Source organism: Ambystoma mexicanum, chromosome 2p (assembly GCF_040938575.1).
Source record: "Ambystoma mexicanum isolate Mex_15411 chromosome 2p, UKY_AmexF1_1, whole genome shotgun sequence".
NCBI classification, from domain to species: domain Eukaryota; kingdom Metazoa; phylum Chordata; class Amphibia; order Caudata; family Ambystomatidae; genus Ambystoma; species Ambystoma mexicanum.
In genome coordinates, this window is record NC_090923.1 from 290833417 (window position 1) to 290857527 (window position 24111).

Consider the following 24111-nt stretch of genomic DNA (forward strand, 5'->3'; position numbering starts at 1 on the left):
TGTCTGATATTACACAGCGATTTACACATCTCAAATCTATGCACAATCTAAGTTTCCCATTGGGTTTGTGGACAATAATTAACAGTGACACCCATTCAGAGGATTTAACTCTTTCTATGACACCCGGTCTCTCCATTTGATTGAGTTTATATTTTACAGCAGTTCTGATAGCTACAGGTCACTTTTTGCACAATTGGAATGGTATCAGATTTCATGAGAATTTTGTGCATAAAGCCTTTCAAATTTCCTAGTTCCTCGCGAAACACTGTGTGTTGAGTAATCAAGTCTGGGGATTTATCATAGTCTACAGCATAGACTGCTTCTTCGGCATTTGGGTCAAGTTTTTTCTTGAGTCTCTTCTGGAGTGACCAACTAAGAAGCGGATGCATGCCTTTGCTGGAAACCTATATTTTTCATTTCACTGATTTGTCCTTAAATCACATAACGGACCAAAACCAACCTTCCAAGTCAATGTGTTTGCCGCCAGAGGCTACTGGTTTCACATCTACTTTATTGAGTGAGATTCTTTTCTGCATTTGCGCTTCAAAAATAACTCCAGGTAATAAAGTATACCTGGCCCCAGAGTCAGTAACCATCTACGTTTTTGTACCACCGAGGTCTATGGTTGACATAGGCTTCTCCACATCAGCATCTTCATCTTCCACATTGTCTATTTCATTGTCAACAGCGCATGTGCATTCTTCTAATTCTTCAGAGTTCATCAATGTAGTCAATGTTCTCAGCATTTGTCCTATAACAATTGGTGAAATTACCCTTTTTGTTGCACCTCTTGCACATTGCTTCTATACCAGGACATTTGTCACTGGTAAATGTTATATACTGTCACAACAAAAGCACCTTCCTCTTTCATTTTCATCCTTTCTCTCCTTCAGTCTTTGTTTTCTTTTCTATTGTGTTCCCTTACAGAGTCCCTTGTTTCCTTCTGACAGTGGTCCTTTCTTGCACAGCTAGAACTTCCATCACTTGACGTGCATCTTCTTTCTTTATTTCTGTTTCTGTTCTTTTCTCTAACTCTCTCACACACCTGTGCTCAAATTCTTTGGCTACTTGGATGGCTTCATCTATAGAAGGATTGCTTCTCGACCATAATGTTTCTCTTACTTTTCCATCGCTGCATTCTAGCATGAATTGATCTTGCAACCTCTTATTGAGAGTAGGGCTGAATTTGCATGAAGAAGCTAGATCTCTGAGAGCTGTAATATATTGTTCAACTGTCTTTCAAGTATGATGTTTACAGACTTGTCATAGAGCTTGTCAAGAATCTTGATGCATTTTTCTTACTCAGTCAGACTTGCTGATTCATCCTCAGAGAAACAAGGTAGATTCTCCAACTGTTCTTGATCGTAATTACCTAAATAATGCTGTGGTTGCTCTCTTCCAATCACTTGCAAACTTCAAACCATGTGCGCAAACACATGATGATTGAAACATTTCTTTCAACGTTTCCACGGTATGGGAGGTTCACCTATTGTGTCCATAAAGTACTTGGGAGAAGGAATTCCTTGCATGGTCGTTGTTGTGATGTGGCAATTTAAATATCCTTCTTTGTTGCTTCTGGATCTAGTTCTTTTTGTGCTTTGTGCTGTGGCAATATAATTATCCTTCTATGTTGCTTCTGGATCTAGTTCCTGTTGTGCTGTCCTTTGTTTCAGTTTTGTTTAAAAAAAAGTTTTATTTTAGTTCTCCTGACCTGATAGATGCTTTAGAGCTTTTACTTGAAGTGTCTGATGATAGCCTGACTCTAAAATGGCGGCCACTGGTTTTTCGAGTTTGCATGACCTTGTAATGGTCACCTTGTTGGTTTTGCTACTGATGTCCTGAGCTTGCCTGTCCTTAAAATCACTGCCACACTTTGGGTGGATGCTCTCCCTCAGCAGGACGTTTCTTGTCCCCTGGTACTTCAACTATATGAGCTGAGTTGTGATGCGCGCACGCACCTTCACACTCACTGCACCTTCACGCTCCTTCGCCCAACTGCTAGCGAGGCCCCCAGACCCTTTTTGCACACGGTACCTGTAGTTTCTTGTGCTGTGCTGTCTCCGGTTCCCTTATAGGCCTCCGCACCGCATGACTTCTCTCCTTGGAAGCAGGAAATCTCTTGGCTGACCCTCAATGGAGATATGCGCCTCCTGGCTGTCCCTCAACCTTGATATGCGCAGGTTCTGCTGAACGGCTACTCGGTGGGCTGCTGTCTCAGGTTCCTCATCACCAGTGAAAAGAGTATCCGCAGGCACAAGGAGAGAGATAATGATTTATTAAAAGTGTTACATGTGCCCACCGGCTCCTTAGCACAACGCCTCCTGAATACCAACAGTTTTTCTACATTGCATCTTTCCTACAGTATTCCATGCTCTACATTCCACGCTCCATGCCAGGTTCAGAATGGAGTGTTGTATGCAGAGCATGGAATTCTACAGGCGGCCATAGGCCCTGGCCCATGAGGTGACACAATGGTTCTCCTGCCAGGGGGGACCAGAGCGGCCTCCCTTGCTCTCCCAGCATCCAGAATTATGTTGTAGTCGGAGCCTCATCTCCTGTCCCTGGAAGCTGTCTGTGGGAGAACTGAATTTGGTGGTGGACTCCCTGAGTAGGAAATTCCCTCATCTGGGGGAGTTGGCCCTGATGCAGGAGGCCTTTCGGTCCCTGTACAGACAGTTTGAGGTCCCTGTCATCGATCTCTTTACCTACGCCACTCATCTTCTCCCCGCCTACCTCTCCTAGGACTGGCATCCTTTAGCCTGGGGGCATGACACTTGTTCCATTCCGTGGCCTCAGGGTCTCCTGTACGCCTTCCCACCTCTTCCTCTTTCCTCCTGGTTTCCTCTCAGGGTGCTGTGAGAGAGGGCCCCAGTGATCCTGGTGGCTCTGGCCTGGCACAGGATGGGGTGGATAACCCTGGTTCAGGAATTGGCATCAGGGCTTCCCTGATCCTTTCCCTCTGTCCACTGCGGCTCCCTCTTCCTCCACAGTTCTCCCGTACCTCTCTCCACTTAAGGGTGCTTAAGCGGAACTAGCAGAAGGGGGTTTTCTGGGCCTTTTCTCTTGATATTTAGGGTTGTTGCAGGGTGTCTACTCTCAAATCCTATGATCCTGGTCGCAGTACTTCTCGGCTTGGTGCACTCCTGCGGGTTGCCTTCCTTTGTTCTGTTCTCCTCTTTTGATTCTTGAATTCTTGAGGGAGGGTATAGCATTGGGTCTTGCTGTGTCCTCCGTACAAGCTCAGTTGGCAGCCATTCGGGCTTTCGTGGAACCTTGGGCGGGGTAGTATCGGGGAGGCAGAGATTATGGCGCGTCGTCTCCTTAAGAACTTCTCACCAGTTCGGCATCCTGTTCATCCTCCTTGTCCTACCTGGGATCTCCCTCTTCTCTCCCGCATGGTTCTGGAACCCTCTTCCCCCCGATGTCAGCTGATTTGAAATGTCCTACCTTTACGATGGTGTTTCTTCTGGCCGTTACCTCAGCTAAATACCTGGGGGAGCTTGGGGCTTTACTCCGTGTCCCTCCTTAGTTACAGTTCCTTCCAGAGGGGCTGGTGCTTTTTTCCTCGCCGGCCTTCTGCCCTAAAATCGTCTCTGCACTCCATCTGAACGAGTATCTGGTGCTTTCTTCTTTCCATGACGGGGTTCCATGGATGTTGCTCCTGCTCTTAGCTTTCTGGATGTGGGTCGGGCTGTGTTGACATACCTGGACAGGACAGCCTCCTTTCGATCTTGCTACTCCCTACTGGTGACATTTGGTGCCGGACAGGCGGGGCGGAAGCCCTCGGTGGCCTACATTAGCTGCTGGGTCAAAATCACAATCGTGCTGTGTTATGAGTTGGCTGGTTATCCTCCCCTCGTGGGGTGCTCAGGAAGTCTACCCGAGAGGTGGCACTTCCTAGGTGGCTTTCCAGGTCGTTTCCTTTGGGGACTTTTATCAGGCTGCCACATGGGCTCCTCCTTCTACGTTTGTCTGCCACTACTGTCTGGCAGTTCCCGGAGATGACTCTGTGTTTGGTACTGCTGTTTTGTGTGTGCACCAGGAGTGAATTGTGTTGTGCTGTTAATAAATTCACAGATGTGTAGTACTTTGTCTGGTTCGACTGGCTAGTTCGACCAGGCCCTGCTTGTCATGTCCACATTGGTTAGACTGGGATGAGGAAGAGGGACAAGGGGCTAATGCCCTAATTACTTACCGGTAATCTTCATGACCCCTGATTCCGAGTCTTCGTGTCCCAGTCTGGCAACCCAGCCTTGCCAAGGGGGCCTGGTTAAAGTATCGGTTAGTTAACAGACCGGTTGGGTGGAGGCGGCTGCGCTTATCCAGAGGAGAGGCAGAGGGAGGAGCTCTCCTCCCATTGAAGGAGGCAAGTAGTTACTTGTTTTTGTATTCATAAGAAATCCTTTCTGGGTAGTGGGGTCACCTCAGTGGTTGGACTGTGACGACAAGAGTACGACTCGTATTAATGAAGATTGCCGGTCAGTAATTAAACCATTAACCTCCACAACAATTTACGTCATGTCATGAATAGATCTACAGGGTTAACAAGTATTGCATAGATGTTCCAGTACATCTACAGCATTGTTGATTGTGAAGGGATCTGTCACCCACTTTATAGGTACCTGATTCGTATTGTTTGATAAATCAAAATGCAAAAAATAGATGAGAATTTGATATATATATTTTGTTATAGGATCACAGAGAACATCCTTGGAATGGCTCGACCCTCAACAGAAATCCTCGAAAAATATAACATAATTGCACAGTTTCAGAGGTATGCTCATTTTTATTAATTCCAGCCGTTTCTGCATGCCGTACTTATACGCGTGAAGATTTTTTCTTTCAGGAGTATTTCTTCTAAACTAATCATGTCGAGTGTTACTACAAAATGGGTTAAAAGAAGAACTAATAAGCTAAATCATGTGATTGATTTGTTCTTTGTTTAAAGCTGTGGCATAAAAACGGTAATTAACCTTCAGCGTCCTGGAGAGCATGCCAGCTGTGGGAATCCGCTGGAGCAGGAGAGTGGCTTCACCTACCTCCCAGAAGCTTTCATGGAGGCTGAAAGTAAGTTCCGCCCTGCTGCTGTTTCTTATAAAATATTAAATACATGCAGAATGTCTGCTGCTGGTACTTGAGCTCAGAGATTAGTTTAAAAGCGCAATCGTACAACACACACATGGGAACAGGACAATTGGCTAGCAGTGCTATGCACACTTTGTTACTGTTATGCTGTCAATAAACAAATGCTTTTCCCTTTTTTGTAGCGAAACAGCAAATACTCCAAGGTAAGTAGAGGGAGGTTTACAGAAATCCTATTTTAAAGGGCTGCATCAGTCACATGCAAAATGCATTCCACTTAGTTAATGGCGTCCGTTTACATGGGTTATTATGACTCACCAGCAAATCACACCACAAAACAAAATCCTTTCATAGCGACGCTACACTGCTGACTGATTCAGAGAGAAAGCCACGGTTAACAACTTAAATTTAGGTTGTAGGTTGCATTTGCTTTAAAGACCACCTTAACGGTATGGTGAAAGATGTCATGCCAAAGTAATACCGGGAACTGCATTTTCAAGATACCCTAGAGGCTTTGTTTCTCCACTCAAATTTAACAATGATGGGGGCTACTGTGGTATTGTCATGAACAATTATGTGACCTAATATATTGCACTTTAAATGAGATATTTATGCTGAGACAAAACGGATAAATCTGCCCTGAGGTTTCTGGGTTTTTTCTGTGACAATTACTTATAATAGAAAATTGGTATTAATCGGAAGTGTTTGTTGTCATTAAGGTCGCATGTTATCTGGTTCTTTTTTTCTCACAAGCAGCTATCACGTTTTGCCTTATTGTAGCAGCCTGGACTCTTGTAGCGGAATCACATGCCAGTTTTGGCCCCGTTATTCCATACCAAGGTATTTTGAGGATAGTTGTGGGGGTTCTTAAAAGCTGGTCACCTAACCTATAAGCATCCCAAAGTCTTTTTGTTGTTGGAATTCATGGTAATTGCTTACGCCTAGTAGAACAGTTGATTTATCCACGTTGACTATTATAGATAATGGACCCAATTCTTAATGTATGAATGCAATCTCTAGCGCATTGCTGATTGTGGTATACCTATTACTCTATGAGGCATACTCTGATAAAAGAGTTCTACTGATGAGATTTTCCCATAGATATACTTGGTGATTCTGTTTCTCAGACTCTCAGCCCTAACCCTGTTTATCTCCCTCTACCAACTTATTGCCTCCCCACGCTGAGCTTTTAAGTGCTATAATTTTTTCGTCTCTAACCTCCTCTTTACACATCTTTCGCATCTGAAGGTGCTAGCATTTTGGTGCTGGAAAATTCCTCCCCCCTGCCACCTCCACGCTTTACCTTCCATGCTAATAGAACTCGAATTCTCTTTGGTCTTCTCTCATCAAGATTACTGCTTATTAATTTTGCAACTTATACAATATATATGACATTTAGTATCCCCAACTGTGTATTTGCAGGATCTTTGCAGGATCTTATCTAGCAGGTCGTGAACAAGTTCTGTGACTATATAGAGAAACACGGGTGTGGGGTAGTGCCTTTGTAAGGTATTTGACTTGCAGTATCTATTTTTTTGTACGGTATGGGGCATTTGATTGTTTACAATAAATGAATTCACCAACATTCCTTTAGTATTTGGTCTGTTGTTCACGCTAATAAAAGGCATACTCCAATTGTAGATTAGACTATATGTCAAATATGTACTGAAGGAATGAACACACAAATACACAACTTGCAATGTGTTGCAAATAATACTTTTTACGTGTCAGTTGTGGAGGGGGGAGCTTGTGAACCCGGCAAAAATGTCACCTTTCATGTGCACTGCATGTTCCCCAAGCAATATTCTTCAGGAGCATCCTTTAAATCCTTCCGGTGAAAGCTCTGTGTGCCTGCGATGGTCTCCTGAGCCTTTGTTCAAAGCAGCAGCTCAGTGCCAGCAGAAGCGCTGCATGAATTCAGATGGTTTGACCGTGTCTGGTGGAGGGTCGCAGATGTAGTAGACTTGCAGCAGAGTGTTGGAGGTGGAGGAGCGGAGCAGAAAACATGGCAACCGGATCAGAGTACATCGAGTCGCTTGTGCAAGTAGCTCCTCATTACAGTGATGGCAGAGCTGGTTAGAGCCTCAATTCTTTTGGATCTGAGGTGCTCGGTTGTGAGATTCATATGACCTTGCTGAGGCCGCAGCCTGATAGTTTCTGTAGTGAGGCAAAGAGATCCTGTAGGGGAATTGATGATAACATATTGACAATGTGCTGGCCACTTCCTTAGGGGTCCAGCAGAGAGAAGTAGGGGGCACTATTTGGGAATAGATATCAACCCGTATATCTGGGCCAGCTAAGTGAGCCCCAAGGCTGAGATATCCTAACATGAGGAGGAGCACCATGGGATTGGTTCAGTGTCTGGTTAGGGTGATTAAGAAGGTGAAGGAAGGAGCATGTGCAAAAATGATCGCCATCAGATCAAACTCCTATTTGAGATGACTAGGAGAGAAAAGAAATCCAGTGAAACTCTGCAGCGGGAGAACTCAGCATTTGTAGATCAAGTGTGTAATGAGCGAATCCAGGATCTGATATTAAGGAGATGTTCTTCTAGTTGAAAGCTGGCATTAACTCTTGAGGTGCCATAATGGATATGTTGACCTGTAAAGTCGACCACCTGCAGGCATGTCTAGACAAACATGGATCTAGACTAGATTAGGCTGAGGAGACAATATCATCTGTGGCCACTGATAAATTGAGGATGCAATCCATATTGAGAAGTCTGATGGACATAAATGAAGATTTGGAGAGCTGTTCAAAGGGGAAAAAACCTTAGAATAGTTGTTGTGAGTCTGTCCACACACACTCAATGATGACCCATGTTGTGATGCTTCTGATGGAACATTTTGGTAGAATTCTGACAGAATTTTCTCTGATATTTACCATAGAGACAGCTCATAGAGCCCAAGCTGCCTTGAACTGCACCAAGGGCTTCGACTCCCCTCATCATTGCAAGGCTTTTGAAGTTTAAAGATCGAGATACAATCCTTCGACTGGTAAGAAAGAGGAGCAACCTGCAGTATGAAGGGGATGCAATTAATATATTCCTGTTCTTTGTGGCTGCAATATAGGCATCTAGAAAGTCCCCTTTGGAGGCCAAAAAGTCTCTTGAAGCTATTAATATAAAATCTTCCATTATCTATCCTGCTAAATGTTGTATCGTCTTTGAGGGGAAGACACACTTTCTTATCTCACTGGAGCTGGCCAGTGACTTTGTGGGCAAAATGCCACAAGGATTGCATGGATTTGGGTGCAATGAAAATACCTTCAAAAGTGGCAATGCCCGAATACTAGTAGTGGGAAACTGAATTGAGTTGATAATGCCTGGGGAGCTGGGGGAGGAAAAAAGGAGAAACTAGTTTAGCTCTACCTTGAACATCATAGACTGGAGACAGACCCACTGGCCCCTCATATAGTGAACAATGTGATACTTGGTAAACCGTGAATATGCTGAAGCTTTGGATGTGACAATAGAAATAATTCCGAAATATTGGAATATATAATACACACTGCAAAGTTGGAAGACGTCTGGTGGCCATGCACGCTCCTGTGTGGACCACATTTCAGTTTTCCTGCATGTTGGGTGCTTTGGGGCAGGTAGAATACACTGGCTTATTGTAGTTGTCATTGTGGGATGGGGTAGGAATGTTTTGGAAGTAGAGTTAAGGAATAGGAGTGTGGGTGTGAGTGATATACTAGATAAGAAAGTTGGGCTGTTACTAGTACTTTACGTTCCGGAGGTGCACACTACTTTTGGTGACAGTGAACATGTGCGAGAAAACAAACTTTTTTAAAAAAATTATTTTTATTGGCATTTAGCTAAAATAGAAGCTTTTTAGCCATTTACAATTTAGAACAATTCCAAATGACAATTAGATAAATAACAAACCAACAAAAAAACAAAAGAAAAAAAGAGGAACCAGCCAGAGCATGTCAATGATTCAACCAATTGGATTCACTTGTTTCCGTCAAGCTTAGTGATAAAGATTGTCACTTACTCTAATAAAGCAAAAGTCATAGATAGCCTGGATCCTTGTAACAAAAGTAGCCAAATGTCTTTTTTAGTTAAAATTCGATTGTTCACAAAGAATTTACATAGCAGGTTTCTGCGAGGGTCAATCACACCATGGCAGCTCATAATCAGATGACGAAGTGACTCCCTTTTGTGTCCACAAAGTCTACAAGCATATTCTCTTGTACGTTTTGGTTTCCTAACTACAAGAATCTCTTTAGTTGGGAAAATGTTGAGTCGTAGTCTTAGGAATTGCTGATGCAATGCTGCGGAAGGAAACTTGCTCAAGTATTTGGGGATCATTCCACGCTTATTGACTGAGACACAGTATTTCCCATAAAGTTTGGACAATTGTGCAGCCTCCAGGGGCTCAATCCAATCATTTTCGTACAACCGTTTTTTAACATAGTCTGGATTTTAAATAAGTAATCTCTCTGTTGTATCAATTGAATTCAACAAATAAAAACATTTGTAACCCCATTCCACAAGTGTAAGGGCTCTCTTCTGTCTCAAGCGCCAGCTCCAGCAGCATAAAGCCACTGTCAGGTGGCGGCAATTTACATTTCCGGTGGAAAGATATCGTTTTCCACTCAAGTAGTTAATAAGAGAGGTCAAGCCTAACTCTTTCTTTATCACTGCCATTGGCACACATTTTGGTAGCCCAAGAACCGGTCGCCAAAAAAGACCCTATAAAATGTGCCATAGCTTCCAATTTAACTGAAGTGAACATTCAGCCCCATAGGTTAAAATAGGGACAACCTTCATACTATAAAAAGTTGTCAGAGAAAATGTGCAGTATCTGAATTTGATCAGTCTTGCCTGGGCAATGAGCATCTTTAATTTACGTCTCAAGCATACTTCCATTGGGGCATCGCTATTACTTGCATTCATAGGTATCCTCAAGTAGGGCATTTCTGTTGTTTCTTGGATTTGATCGCCATTTATGCACCAACCCTTAGATTTAAAGTTCTTTCGTTTTGTGTTCCCAAAGATCAGGACTGCAGATTTGGCAGTGTTTACTCGCAGGTCATTCGAGGATAAAAAACACACCAAGGCATCCAATTGTCGCTGAAGCCCAATCAGAGTTTCATCGAGAAGGGTAACATCATCCGCATACTGCAGTCTGTTGACTGGAGTTCTGGAAATAGATGATGGGAAACATCTAATGCCCTCGAATGCATCAGGCCCCCTGGCTTGAGGCCCACTCCTGTTTTTATGGGGCGTGTCATGTCCCCCCTTTCATTTAACTTAACCTGGATACTGGTGTCGGAGTGTAGAGCTTCAATTGCCTCACGCAAGTCAGCAGGACATCCCCAATATTTTAATTTGAGCCAGAGCTTTTCTCTGTTGACTGAATCAAAGGCTTGGGATAGGTCCACTGATGACAGGTATACATTCTTGCTGTTCTTCTTTGCAGTGCTCAATTTTAAGTAATTAATTAAGAATAGATTCAGCGATGTTCCAATACCTTTCTCAAAACCAGCTTGTCACCTATCGCCTTCTTGAAAATTGTCACAATTATGGATTTTGTCCATGAAGCCGGAATGACACTTCTTGCTTTAATCAATGAAAATAGATGATATAGGAAGGTCGCCCATTCCTCAGGGTTCTTTTTTAGTGTCAAATTCGTAAGGCCATCTGTTCCTGCAGCTCTTGAACTACTGCAGGTTTTAATTAGTGTAACAATGTCCTCACTCTTGCTCTCAAATGCCCAACTCAGAGAAGAATTCTCTGCGACCATCGCTGTTTGGTCTGTCGTCCTTGAAAAGAGAAAGGAAAAGTGGTCCGTCCAATCCTTTGCTGAAATTGGGTTTGTTATAAGGCTCTGTTGTGTACTATCCAGTGAATTAAAAATTTGCCAAAACTCCCTTGAATTTTTGGAAGCAATGAGTTTCAACATATGTTCTGCATTTGTTTGCACCAGCGAGTGTCTATATTGTTTCATCCAATTATTATGAGCTGTTTTGATCTTAACAGCTTCATATGATGTCTCTACGGGATTTATTTTATGAGCTCTTATTAGACACTTTAAGTTGCTTTTCCGCTCATCCACTTTATGATCAAATTTGTGTCTATGGCTAAATATTTGATTTCTCCCTGGGCCCAGGTCCTCATGATAAACAGCCAGGTACTTCGTATAGTCTGTGTCATCCGGCCACCCGGTATTCCTTAGTTTCCTTGTTAGATCCAATACATTATTACAGGATAGCCTCAATCTATTTCTTCCAGGATGCAATTCCAGGATATCTATCAGGAGTTTTCTGGGCACCCAAAGAGAGGCTTAACTTCAATATATTCTGGTCACTTTGTAGGGTTTCAATGACCGTCATGGCCACTACGCTTGAATGAAGATTTATCGGAAGCGAAGAAGTAATCCAATGTGTAGGATTCTTTCCCTCGCTTCCAAGTTGGCCTTGGCCGTATGTCCCCTGCTATAGCGCAGTTTAATAAAAAGATGTTCCTCAATTGAAGTTCTTTCCTGAACAACAGCCCTCGTGTTTCCGGTTCTTGGAAGTTGCTAGTTTGGTGATCTATTAAGGTATTGGATCTATCAAAGCAATGAATATTTAGGTCGCTGCATAAAATAATGTTCAAATTGGAGTTTGCAATCATTGTAGTTTACACCTCTTCCAAAAACTGTTCAATGAATCCCCTTGCTGCCGGGTCCTTGATGTTCCAGTATAAATTACAGAGTAAGATATTCCTTGCAGTATCCCCCTCGCAAGCCTGGTATTACAGCAGAAGGATCTGAATCAGAGGTGAAACGCTCTTTACCCACCTAACTCTTAGGCTACAGCTCTCTTTGACTACAGTCAAAAGGCCAGCCATAGGTCTGCCTTTTAGCCCTTTATTTGCTGGATTAAGGATGGTGACAAAGCCTTCAAGAATGGGCTCGGCCCGCAGCCACGTCTCCTGAAGACAAACAATATCAAAGTCATCAAATCGAATACTCCCTTCTCCCAACAAATGTTGAAACCAACGCGTGTTGCACGTTCCCAGTAGAACATAAGGCACAGCGTTGGTATTTCCCAACTTTTGGCATTATGATCTGTGCCCAAGTGTGCTGGCCAGCCAACCCCAGTTTTCCTCAATCTACTGGGCCTGAGTCTTCCCGGTCACACAGGGAGCTTTCCTGAGTGATTTTGAGTTGTTTATCACAATTCTAAATTTGTCATTGTTTTTTGTCATCCCTTCATCCTTTCTGTTTTCGTTTGTTCTCCAAGACCATTTCCCCTCAGTTTTACTGCTTGCATGTTTTGTATGGCAGGGAAGTTTGGCATCTGTCGTGGGCTTGTTGCTGTTGGTTTTACCTCTCTTGGAAGGCGAATGGGCATAGGAATTGTACTCATCATTTCTTCCTGAATTCAGACTAGTAACTGCAGTTATTGCAAACCCCTTTGTTTTCAGAATATTTGTCTTTTGTACCAGAACTTGTTTTACTTCCATTGTAGCAAGATACAGTATCACCCTGTCGTTTCTCGATTCATCAGAGGAGTCTACCAAAAGTAGATCCTCAGTACTGATCCCGGAAAGTGAAGAAATACTGTGAAAGAGCCTTAAGATGTTAGCCCTGTTGAGAATGAGATTGTCTTTAATGCACAGAATTCTGCTCAATTCCAAGCAAATAGGGTCTCTTTCCCACTCGTTAAGGGGCCTCTTAACATGTTTGACATTTTCCAAGTTAGAGCCCACTGAATAATGATAGTTCTTAGACCATTTTAGCTGTTTGCCTATTGCACTGCTGTTGTCTTCGAGTGTCCAGAAGTGTCTTTCAGCATCAGAGAACTGATGGTCTTGCGGAGATCTGTTCCTGTGCACTCTTGATACCACCCTTGTTTTATATCAGAGGTTTGCATTTCTTGGCAAAGTCGAACTCTGTTGTTCCTCAAGATCCGAAGAGCTTGATGCATCACCGTCAATACCCTCAAAGTTGATGGCCTCCAGCAAAATGCTCGGGGAGGAAACCCAGGCATTTGCTTTCAAGGCCGTTAAACGATCTTCCAGCGAGGAATCGATCTCCAAGACCTCGTCCCAGTCTGCTGAGTAAACTGAGAGGTACATCAAATCCTCCAAATCGCTATTAGAGACCGAAGTTCTCGGGGTATGCTTAGTCCTAATTTCCTTTACTACCTCTGCAATCTTTTGTTCCTCATACAGATCTTCATCAGAGTCCACACTTATGTGGGATTCATCATTATGCTTCCTAGATAGCCCAGAAGCATGCTCCTTGTCTTCATAGTTGACCTGCTTGTGGGCCAAGTCCCTAAAGTTCTTTATTGCTGAAGTTTGACGTTGTTGTATAGCCTTTCCAGATTTAGTAGCAAAATTCACTTGTTTAATTTGTCTGTTGGTTTTAGTGGGTTTGCTCCCAGGACAAAAATTATCAATGGTGCCTTTTTCCATCTCGCCACCATTCGCAAAGATGTCATAAGTTCTTGAAGAAGATGCCGTGGGTTGCCTAATGTCACCAGTCGGAACAAAGGGCACCGATTTGTTAGCAGCAATACCAATCATATCACAACCCAATAATGGGCTCCCCTTGTCACAACTCCCTCACCCTGGCATCCCAGGGAGAGCGTGTTTCGAGGAGCCAGTTATCTGATTATCGTGTACCCCTACATGGTTCCAAGCCCCCCTTGGGGCATTGTTACCTCAGAGTGGACTCTCTTGAGGGAACCACTTTTATTTGATTTTAGAACTTCCTTATCTCCCTCACTGCTGGATATATCCTTTTCAACCAAGTCATCCACTAATGTAATGTTCGTTGGGACCAATAGAGGGTTTATGGATCCCAGAGTAGTTTCACTTGATCCAAAATGTCCTCCATTGTTGCAAAGGTCTGTACCCAGAATGGGACAGCTATGGATATTACTTGACAAGGCTAATCTTTTTTCTTTATCTTTGATCAGAGGATCCAAAATGGACTTCAAGAAATTAGTGATATGTCCTTCTTGTTTGTTTTTGTTGTCACTGAGTGCTGAAATAAACCCTTCCACAAAAACCATTTTTGTATGTAGCATTGCAATCAAAGTGGATTGGTCTTTTAATTGATCAGCTATAGACTCATACAATTTCATAAATGGAGTCATGGTAACAAAAAATGCGGCAATCATATTGGCATTCAACATTGCACTTAAACGACTTTTCCTCCACCTGGGCCACTACCATGTCCAATAATAGATCTTCATCAGATAATGCCTCATTAATCCTCAATTCTGCCTCTACTTGTGTAGAGAGTCTTTCGTTTACGGGGGAAACCTACTAGAGCCGCCTGTGATGTATGAATGTCCCTTTGCTGTAGTTCCTCAATTGTAGGTGAAGTGTGTGTTATAGCACTGGGGTAATTATTAGCAGTTTCACAGTCAATAGCTCTCGTTTCTTCATGACAAATTGAGTTTTTTCCATTAGGTCAATATCTATTACCTTGCCAGAACTAGTTGCGAGATCTTTCACCCCCACTGAAACCGAGGCAAGGGATCCTGTTGTTTTCTTTGCACAATTTTGCACCACATGTTGAAAAATCAATGTTTGTCTTGAGCGTCTAGGCATATTTCCCATTTGGTTCAACAAAACCCTACTTCCTCGTGGGTTTTATTGCCCAAGGTTAGCTTGCAAGGTCATTGGAGCACTTAAAGACTTGCCGCTATGCATGTGACGTGGGCTTCCAAGATGGGAACCGAAGCTCAAGCCACTGGGTTTCCATGCAGGACGATTTCTGACCCTGTTATTAGGACATTTAACAATGTTGGCTGCCATAGGCGTGACCACTCCAGAAGTCCTAGTCAGAGATGCAGGTGGAGAAAGTTTGTAGTCCTATCAAAGATGTAGCAACAATGATTGCCTCCCTGGGTTGAACGTTACTTGAAGGGCTTGTGTTGTTTTCACTTAGAGGTGGTATGCAGCTGTCTTGAATTTCCTTAGTCTCTAATTCAATTACTGCAATTTCGGAATCTTTGTGTAGAAGCAAGTCTTTATGTAGTGCTTGATGGACCTCAGTCTCTGTTTGAAGTGAAGTATTTAGGGCTTGAGGTTCCTGACTGTAATTAATGACCTTGTCATTTTCCAAAACATTCAGTACAGAATCAGTTTCCTGACTTATTTTTACATGTGCATCAGTTGGACAATTGGCAGTGTCCTTTAAATTTGAGTCACTCCTGACGTCCTCAACAGAGGTTCTATCCTGGGTAAAAGACGCCATGGTCGTGGTTGTGCTTCCCAGTACAAGGGATACTTGTTGACACTTTTAGGCTTAGAGTATCACCTTCGGCTGGCTGAAAGATATATTAATCCACAGTCACCGGCAGCAGAGGCAAGGCAAGACAAGCGCCCCCATAAATTAGCACGTTAGTTAGCCAAACGTCAACCGTGTCATCAGTTGAAAACAGCCTACTGGCTCAGAGAAGTTATCCGCAGCCACCAGCAGGAGTTTAGCAGTAAAGCAGACTAATAAAAAAAAACCCTGCGTTTAGCAACGTCGGTTATCATGAAGTATGCCGCTTAATGTCAGCGGTGACGGCCAGGTCAGGCTTGACCAAGTCAGGCTCAACTCACCTCGGAAAGTTCCTGGATCGTCTCGCGGAGCCCGCATCTACAACCCACCCACCTCTGATGTTCGCAGCCGTACCCCCACAAGAGGAACACAGGAAGAACACAGGCCTTTGTTCAGCGCCGGCAAACTTCCTCGAGGAGTGCGCAGAGGATTAGAGGAAAGCACCTCACACGAAATCACAGAATCACGTAGGCACAAGGAACACACAGCAGCGCCGTACGTGAAAGAGTCAAGCTGCACTGCAACCTACCAATGCAACAAGCAGCTGCTTTCGACTCAAGTCCTCTCTGTCCACAAACTAATAGATCGAAGACACACTTTGAGGTGGGACCTAAAGAGGGGAAATGAGGTCCTCCAGCATTGGATCTTTCATAGATTCACATGCTTTGAATATTCACTATTGTCAGGCTGGGAATCCTCGTTTGCCTACTTCTTACTTTTGTAAAGGAAAAATAGGTGTGTTTTGTAGTCTACCCTCCTCATTATGGGTTTTTTTGGCCCAAGCCAATGGGACGTCAAGTGTTATGCCCCTCCCCTGGATGCCATGTTCAGATTCTAACTGCACGTCATGTTGAGCGGAGTTTTCATCTTTCTCTCAGCAGAAAAGATATTTCTACAGAACCTAACCAGATATGTTTTTCTACTAATTTCTTCTTTTAAAAAGAGCAGATAAAAAAAGTCCCCTTTCAGGGCTTGCTCTACATGTGGGCTGAAGAATGTGTTTGAGACAAACATAAAACAAGATTGTACATACTGCCTGTAACCTAATCATGCCATAGAAGACTGTGAACATATGCCAGAGTTCCAGTGCTAAAACACTGAAGGACAGGCATAGAAGACTGATATTTTGGCTAAATGATGGCAAATATCCACTCTCAGAAGCAGAGTCTTCCAAGAGTGTGGCAGTGCCAAATCTCCAGATTAAAAACAACCATACCGCAAAAAAGTGCGCCTGGTCAGAGGAGAGACAAAAGGATATAAAGAGCAGAAAACCCACCATAGGGGGGGGTTGGGCCTCATCGTCAAAACATATGCCTTTGTCGAGCGCCTCCACGACTGCTGCATCGACCATGACAGCGACAGGCTCTGCACCATCCACGGGGTCGTTGTTGACGAAGTCATCGGTGATGGCATCTGAAGCATTGAAGATCTCGCATTCTGAGTCATCCAAACTCCTGTCGACGATCCACCACCCCTCGCCTAAGGCCCGTCAAGTAGCTACCCATCACCTAAAGCCCAGACAACAAGCCACCTGTCACTTAAGGCTCAGTCAGCAAGCTCATCAACGAAAGTCTCTTCGGTAAGTCACTCGTCGATGACAGAATTTCACAGCTCGTCTGCAACCGATTCGAAGCACAGGTCGTCGATAAAAGAGCCATCGACAAAAATCAGAATACCTGTCATAGACGGAAGAGGCGACGCACAAATCATTAATGGCAATGGCACCATTTGTCGCGCTTACACAGCAAAATGTGGGGATATCGCCAAGCCACAACACTCTGGTTCACACAGAGTCCATTCCTAAACCCACTTCACTGGCGGTATTGCCAATTACATACACATGATGCCAGATGACATATTTCAACACCATATTGACTCAGACTTTGAGGCGTAGCAGGTGAGCTCTCCCACCTTCTCTGACTAAAGGAAGGGGGGGGAAGGCCTCTAATCACAATATTAATATTGTAGAAGACCTAGCCGAAACTGGATTCAAACAGATCAGCAACGTAGCGGTGCTCAGACGTCAAGGCTGGCTCTGCTGTACAGGCATCCAGCAAGAGGTATAATATAAGGCCTGAGACATGCCGTTTGAAGGGGGCAACTTATTCGAGGAAAAGATTTTTGACGCCCTCAAGGATATTAAGACTGACACTGACACAGTCCGATTGTTAACATTATATGTCATTTGTAACGCGCCTGTACACAAGTGTTTCTAGGTGCGACAAGACAAGGGAGGGAAGACAGAGGGAGGACAAGACAAACGGTCTTACTAGGCCTTGTCATTCAGATCGTGTAAGAGTAACAGTCTCAAAGGTGCAGGTGGAATGGATAGGGGGAAGTGCTATGGAGAGGGAAAGGGAAGTGCAGTTAGGGCAGCAATGCTCTGGGCAAGTGCAGGAGGCAGGGGGCTGTAGAGGTGATTTACAGCCCCTAATTGTGCAGTAGGCCCAGAGACAGTGCAGGGGAGACTGATCATGTAGGGGCTTGGTACCCAGTGAAACTCTGGTGGTAGCCAAGCAACCAATCAACCCAGCAGGCAGGGCGAACAGCAGGGGAAGAGAGAGAAGGCAGAGGAGAAAATGGTGGTCTTGAGCAGCTTTCGGAACTTCAGGTCGTCCCACTCAAGTTTGAGAGGGGCAGGGAGGCCATTCCAGAGGGAGGCACCTGCAGAGGAGAGAGATCTACCCCCCCACTCTCTTCCTGGGGAAACATTTGACCCTCAGAAAGTTGTAGGTAGCTCAGCAATGGGCTCGAGAAGGAAGCTATTTTGGAAGAGAAAGATGGATGTAAACGCAGGCCCCAGCACCAGAAAGCCTTGTGGATAATGCAGAGGGTCTTGTACTTGATCCTTGCAGCCACCGGGAGTCAGTGGAGAGATTTCAGGGCATGAGAGATACGGTCCCTGGGCTTGAGTCCAAGGCTAAGTCTTGCAGTCCCGTTCTGGATTAGTTGCAGATGGCGGAGAGTACAGGAAGGCAGATTGAGAAAGAGGCTGTTGCAGTAGACCAGCCTAGAGAGAACAAGGGCTCTGGAGATGGTGAGCGTCTGGGGGAAAGGTACAGCTGGTAGTGGGCCTTCTTAGCAAGGTCCGTGATGTGCGGATAGGAGAGAGTGGAATCGAAGGTGACACTACGGTCTTTTGCCTCACAGGAAGGTGAAGGAAGAGGGCCAAAGGAGGGCGGCCAGAGTGAGAGGGAAAGCGGGAGCAGGGATCTCAATAAGGAGGATCTCAGTCTTGCTTTAAGGCATAGATCGTACCAAAGGAGAGTGGTCCTTCAAAGGCTGTTTCAATAAGGTAGGCCTTTCTCCCTGTCTCCTCCAAAATATTTAAATGTACTACTGGGTATTCTATTTAAAGCATTTGAATCTATGAAAGATCCAATGCTGGAGAAGGGGTACGTTTCTCACCTGTAACTCCAGTTCTCCATCACTGGTATCTTTCATAGACTTATATGTGCCATCCATCCTCCACGGGGCAAAATACTTATTCTCAAGTGCAAAATACGGGTCATCACGCTTATGTTAGAATGTTATGGTCCTCCAGTGGAGAATGTTCACATTCTATGTCCCATTGGCTGGAACCAATAGCACCCATAAAGAGGAGGGTAGACTACTAAACACACCTGTAAGTAGGTAACCAATGATTACCAGCCTGATAGGGAATATTCAAAGCATGTGAATCTATAAAAGCTACCAATGCTGGAGAGCTGGAGTTACAGGTAAGACACGTACTCCCTATGGAATGTAGAGAGAAAGGGATAGAGTTCCAATTGTTTAAGACAAGCAAAGCAAAGGAATGGAAGCGGGCTGATGCACAGGAGTAACGGGGAACAGTTAAGAAAAACAGGGCCTGAGAGCGGGCCGGGCGAGCAGGGACTAGAAGGAGATTAAGGAAGAAAGATTAGGATGGGCAGGATCGAAGGGGCTTGGCTCATGCACATATCCTGGGGGTGCCCAGTAATACAGTGGTTCTGGAAAAAGGTAGCGGACAAGATGGCTCGAGGGGGCATTGATTTAGACATTGAGACTACGGAGGCCTGCAAGCTTGCCGCTATAGAAAAAACGTAAAAGATAGACCGTGGGACTACAAATAAGTAGGCTATAGGGGGCGGGGGGTTTAAGTAGTAGTAACAGTAGGACAAGACGACGAAATATGTGTTCCAACTGATGATACATGTTGTATTAGAGCCTGTTGCTCTGTGTGGTTGTTTATTATTGTATTCATAAATCTAAATACAAATATTAAAGGATGGGAAAGATCAGGACCATAGAGACATTTGAAGACAATACAAAGAAAGTTGAAGAGTAGATGAGTTCCGAAAGAAAGCCAATTGTAGAGCAGTTGATAGCAGGATGATCGGGCGATAGAAGAGATGTGAACAGAAAACGAAAGTGAAGAATGAAAAATAACACCAAGATTACGGGCAGACTGGGAAGTAGAAAGAATAGAAGGGGGAAAAGAGACTGAAGAGCGAGGTAAGAGGACGAATAGTAAGAGCAGAGAAGAATAGAGCTTGTGTTTTTGAGGGATTAAGGTGGAGATAGTGAGAAGACATTAATGACTGAATAGCAAGAAGACAGACCGTCAAAGAAGAATTGAAAGAAAGAAAGTTTGCAAATCAGCAGTGATTACTTGTGAGATCACGTCACCTCTTCCCATGGGAGATCCCTTCCTTGTGAGTCTAGTGAGGTGAGGCCACTATCCGATATTCCCCCACTGGGAGGTCAGAAGCCGGAGGACCTCACAGGGAGAGACTTCCCTCGTGGAGATGGTGGCTTGCATTCCATGGTGTAACCTCCTTAACCCTCCTATCTTGAAGCCCCAGCAATCCCTAAGATCTGTAAGAAAAGCCTCTGACAGTACCACTGTGTTATTCTGACACTGCTTCTATTATTCGTATAGAAACAAATTCATTGTTTTATGGAAATACTGTGAAGATGATGATTACGGGAGTTATACAAACTACTCTTTCATGTGATGTCCAAAGTACTGAGAAGCGGTGGCCCGGAGGATGCCTGAAGAGTGCATCATTGATACAGACAAGGGACTAAAACATTGCACTGGGGAGGACACAACTACCGACCATAAAAACAAAGGACTAGCCAAAAGGGAACCAGGGAAACCAGAGAGAAGCCAGTGTGAAGACGCACCTGCCGGGGAAGTTCAAACCTGTCAACTAAGACACAGGATGGAGAAGCAGTCCTTGGTCGATAAGACATTGCTGGAATGTCAGTGGAAGCTTTGGGAGCTAGACTGAGGTTCAACCAATCCAGAAGTGATAATCTGGTTAACAGTGGCGTGATTTCAGCAAGGTGGACCGGTAGGTCCCTTAACGTTGATACTGGTGAACCGGAGTCCATGCCGAAGCGGGGTAGTGAGAAGCGAGGTAAGAGTGGCGACTAATGCAGAAGAGCTGCTTCAATGTCCCAGGAAGAACTGGAGACATGGTCCCAGGAAGAAAGAGGTAACGGGAACCACGGTAGACCCGTTACGGTCTTGGGGGAGAATAACAAATGCATCTGAAGTGATCTCCCTCATCTCAGGAATTCTTACAAAGCTGATCAAAGCACGAGGAGGGATCTCCCTCATCTCAGTAATTGTTGTAAAACTGATCAAAGCATCGGGAAGTGATCTCCTTCTCCTCAGTAATTGTTGCAAAACTGAACAAAACATCTGGAGTATTCTCCCGCATTTCAGAAGTACCAGCAAACCTCATCAAGACATCAGGAGTGAGCTCCATCGTCTCAGTAATTGTGATAAAACAAACCAAAGTGAGGAAAGGTCCTAGAGGAGTCACCCTCATCGAAGTAGTGGGTATAAGAGTAACCACAATGAACTAAAACTTGGGGATCGTCCCCCTCCTTGTTGTACTTATTATAAGAAGAATCGAAGTGGAACAAGCAATAATTGTTGTAAAGACTATCAAAGCCTCAAAAGCGATCTCCCTCATCTCAGTGATTCTCGCAAAGATAACCAAAGACTTGGGAGTAATCTCCTTCACCACAATTTTTATTGTACCAGTAATCGAAGTGATGTAAGCATGGGAACAATTTTCCAAGCTGTAGAATTTCTTGTAAAATTGATTCAAACGTGGTTGAACCACAAAAAGTAGAAGATTGGTGAACAGGTACTCTGGAAGCAGCCTGGAGAGAAGGCCAAAGGAGGAGGGAGGCATCCTCCTGGTATTCTGCATCCTTGTGAAATATTAACTCTTATTTAAGACTTTTTTTTTTTTTTAAACTTTTATTTTTATCGGCAGAGGTTCACAAGGTACAAACATCAAGGCAACAAGCATATGAAACATATAAAACACGGAGGTGCTTACAGGCTACCTTGTCAACATTACAGCAGTGACTACAATGTTTTGCGAATAAAGGAGAAGACCTGAGGAGATCATGATGCAGGAGTGGTGTCCGGGGACAGACAGGACTCCGACCCACCCTCGGACTGATTATTGAGATATGTGTTAAATTCATTCCAAATGTTCTTGGGGCGAGACTGGGCCGGCAGCATAGACAGATAGTCCTCTTCGCAATTCCGTGACCATGTAAGCAGGCCCAACCATCTCTGTGGAGTCGGGGGAGAGGGACACCTCCAGCTCTGGAGTATACACTTCTTGGCAATCATACAACTTACATTTAAAAACTTTTTCAGACGTTTAGTTTCCTCAGTGCTCCAAACCCCAAATAGGACTGCGAGGGGATCGGGATCGATAGTGGTTTCAATTACTGCACTAAGTGTCTTAAGAACCCCGTCCCAGAAATTGAACAAGTTCTGACAGGTCCAGAACATATGTAGATGATCAGCGTCCTCGGCCCCACAGCGTGGGCACAGGCGCACCTCAGAACGAGCAAACCCCGAAGTCCTGCGTGGTGTATAGTATAGCCTATTAAGGAGCTTATATTGCATGGCTCGGAAGCGGAAGTTGAGAGAGACTTTTTGGGTGTGGAGACACATGCTCTCCCATAGCTCATCAGTTATCTCCAGGCCCAGTTCGTCTGCCCATTTGTTGCGAGCACCGAGGAGCGGCGTAGAAGAAGTGTCTTGCAGGATATGATATAATGATGAGATGACGCCCCGTGCACCGCCCGAGTTAGCAATGTACGCTATAGCCGGGTCGTCAGGGGGCTCATCAGGGAAAGAGGGCCACCTAGAGCGGAACGCCGCGCGGAGCCTGTAGTACTGGAGAGTTTCCAAGGGGGATCCAGTGTGACCCGGCTTCCAAGTCTGGGGGTTTATGAATTTGCCCTCTGGATAGAAGTCCGACAATGCCCTATACCCCAGAGCCTCCCATCGGCGGGCCAGGGCAGCGTCTAGCGTGGGCTCCAACCCGGGGCAGGCCCACGCGGGCAGCCACATGTAGTACGGGGAGGTCCCATCTGATGAGCCTAGTATGCGTGTCCAGGCAAACATGGTCGCAGCGATGGGGTCAACTGGGGAGTCCGGGGCGTAGTGTCGCTGTAACACTAGGGACATTAGATTAATGCCAGCAGTTGCCAGCCGTTCCAGCTTAACATGAGGGCGCACCGGGCCGCCAGGGTACCAATGAGTGGCATATTGGGCTTGGGCCGCCAACCAGTATGTAGCAAAGTTCGGAGCAGCAATACCCCCTCGTCAGTATGAGAATGCCATGTCAGTCCACTTCTTGCGGACCGCACCTGAATGCCAGAGGAATTGTGCGCAGAGCGTGTGCAATTTAGTGAAGTATGCCCTCCCAGGCCAAACGGGAATGTTACTAAAGGTGTAAAGGAGCTTGGGAAGCAGAATCATTTTAATCAGTGACAGCCGACCTGCAACGGATAACGGAAGAGTACGCCACCGTGAGATTTTAGCCTCAACTATCTGCGCTACCGCAGAGTAATTATCGGTGAGTAGGGTGGATTTAGTGAGGGATACATGTACACCCAGGTATTTAATGCCTTCAGGGGCCCAGCGCAGGGGATATTCGGAGACGGGCTGTGTGGTGGATTGAGTGAGCGGGAAGATCTCCGACTTGGAATAGTTAATTGTGAAACCGGAATGGGTGCCAATGCGGGTGACATCTCTCAGTATGGGATTGAGGTGAGTTGTGGGATCTCTGATATAAAGTAGGACGTCGTCTGCGTAAAGGGATATGATTTCAGGCTCCTCTATCAGTCTTATTCCCTTATGAGAGTGTCTAGAGCGGATATAGTCCGACATTGGTTCTATCACTAGTGCGAAGAGAATTGGAGAGAAGGGGCAGCCCTGGCGGGTGCCTCTAAATAACGTGAAGATCTCGGATGTTAGTGAGTTAACTCGAACCCGCGCAACGGGGGAGGTGTACAATAGTCTAATAAACCCTCTCATGTTTGGGCCAACCCCCATTGTCTCGAGGACCAGCCACATGTATTTCCAGGAGACCATGTCAAAGGCTTTCTGGGCGTCCAACGTAACCGCTACCGCCTGGGCGTTCTGATCTATGCGGGACATGACATTGAACAATCTCCTGATGTTGTGGGAGGTGGATCTGCCCGGGACGAAGCCCGCTTGGTCCTCATGCACCAGGTGCTTCATGATCGGGAGAAAGCGATTGGCAATGATCTTAGCAAAGATCTTCGTGTCAAGATTCATGAGGGAGAGAGGTCTGTATGACCCGCACTCATCTTCAGGCTTACCTGGTTTGAGCAGCACAGTGATGACCGCTTCACGCATGGAGGGGGGGAGGATGGAGGCCTGGAGAGCCTCATTCCATACCTCAAGCAACCGAGGGGCCAGAATAGCTAT

The 24111-nt window shown here is 45.0% G+C and overlaps 1 protein-coding gene across 3 annotated transcripts in view; it reads left to right on the forward strand.

Annotated features, from left to right (window-relative positions):
• The window catches only part of PTPDC1 (protein tyrosine phosphatase domain containing 1), a 980126-nt gene that overhangs the window by 541668 nt on the left and 414347 nt on the right, over positions 1-24111 (forward strand). For all 3 annotated transcript variants that reach the window (XM_069643571.1, XM_069643572.1, XM_069643573.1), the window contains exons 4-5: positions 4694-4774; positions 4949-5067. In XM_069643571.1, coding sequence (XP_069499672.1) covers positions 4694-4774; positions 4949-5067 — 200 coding nt within the window. The remainder of the gene's footprint in view (positions 1-4693; positions 4775-4948; positions 5068-24111) is intronic.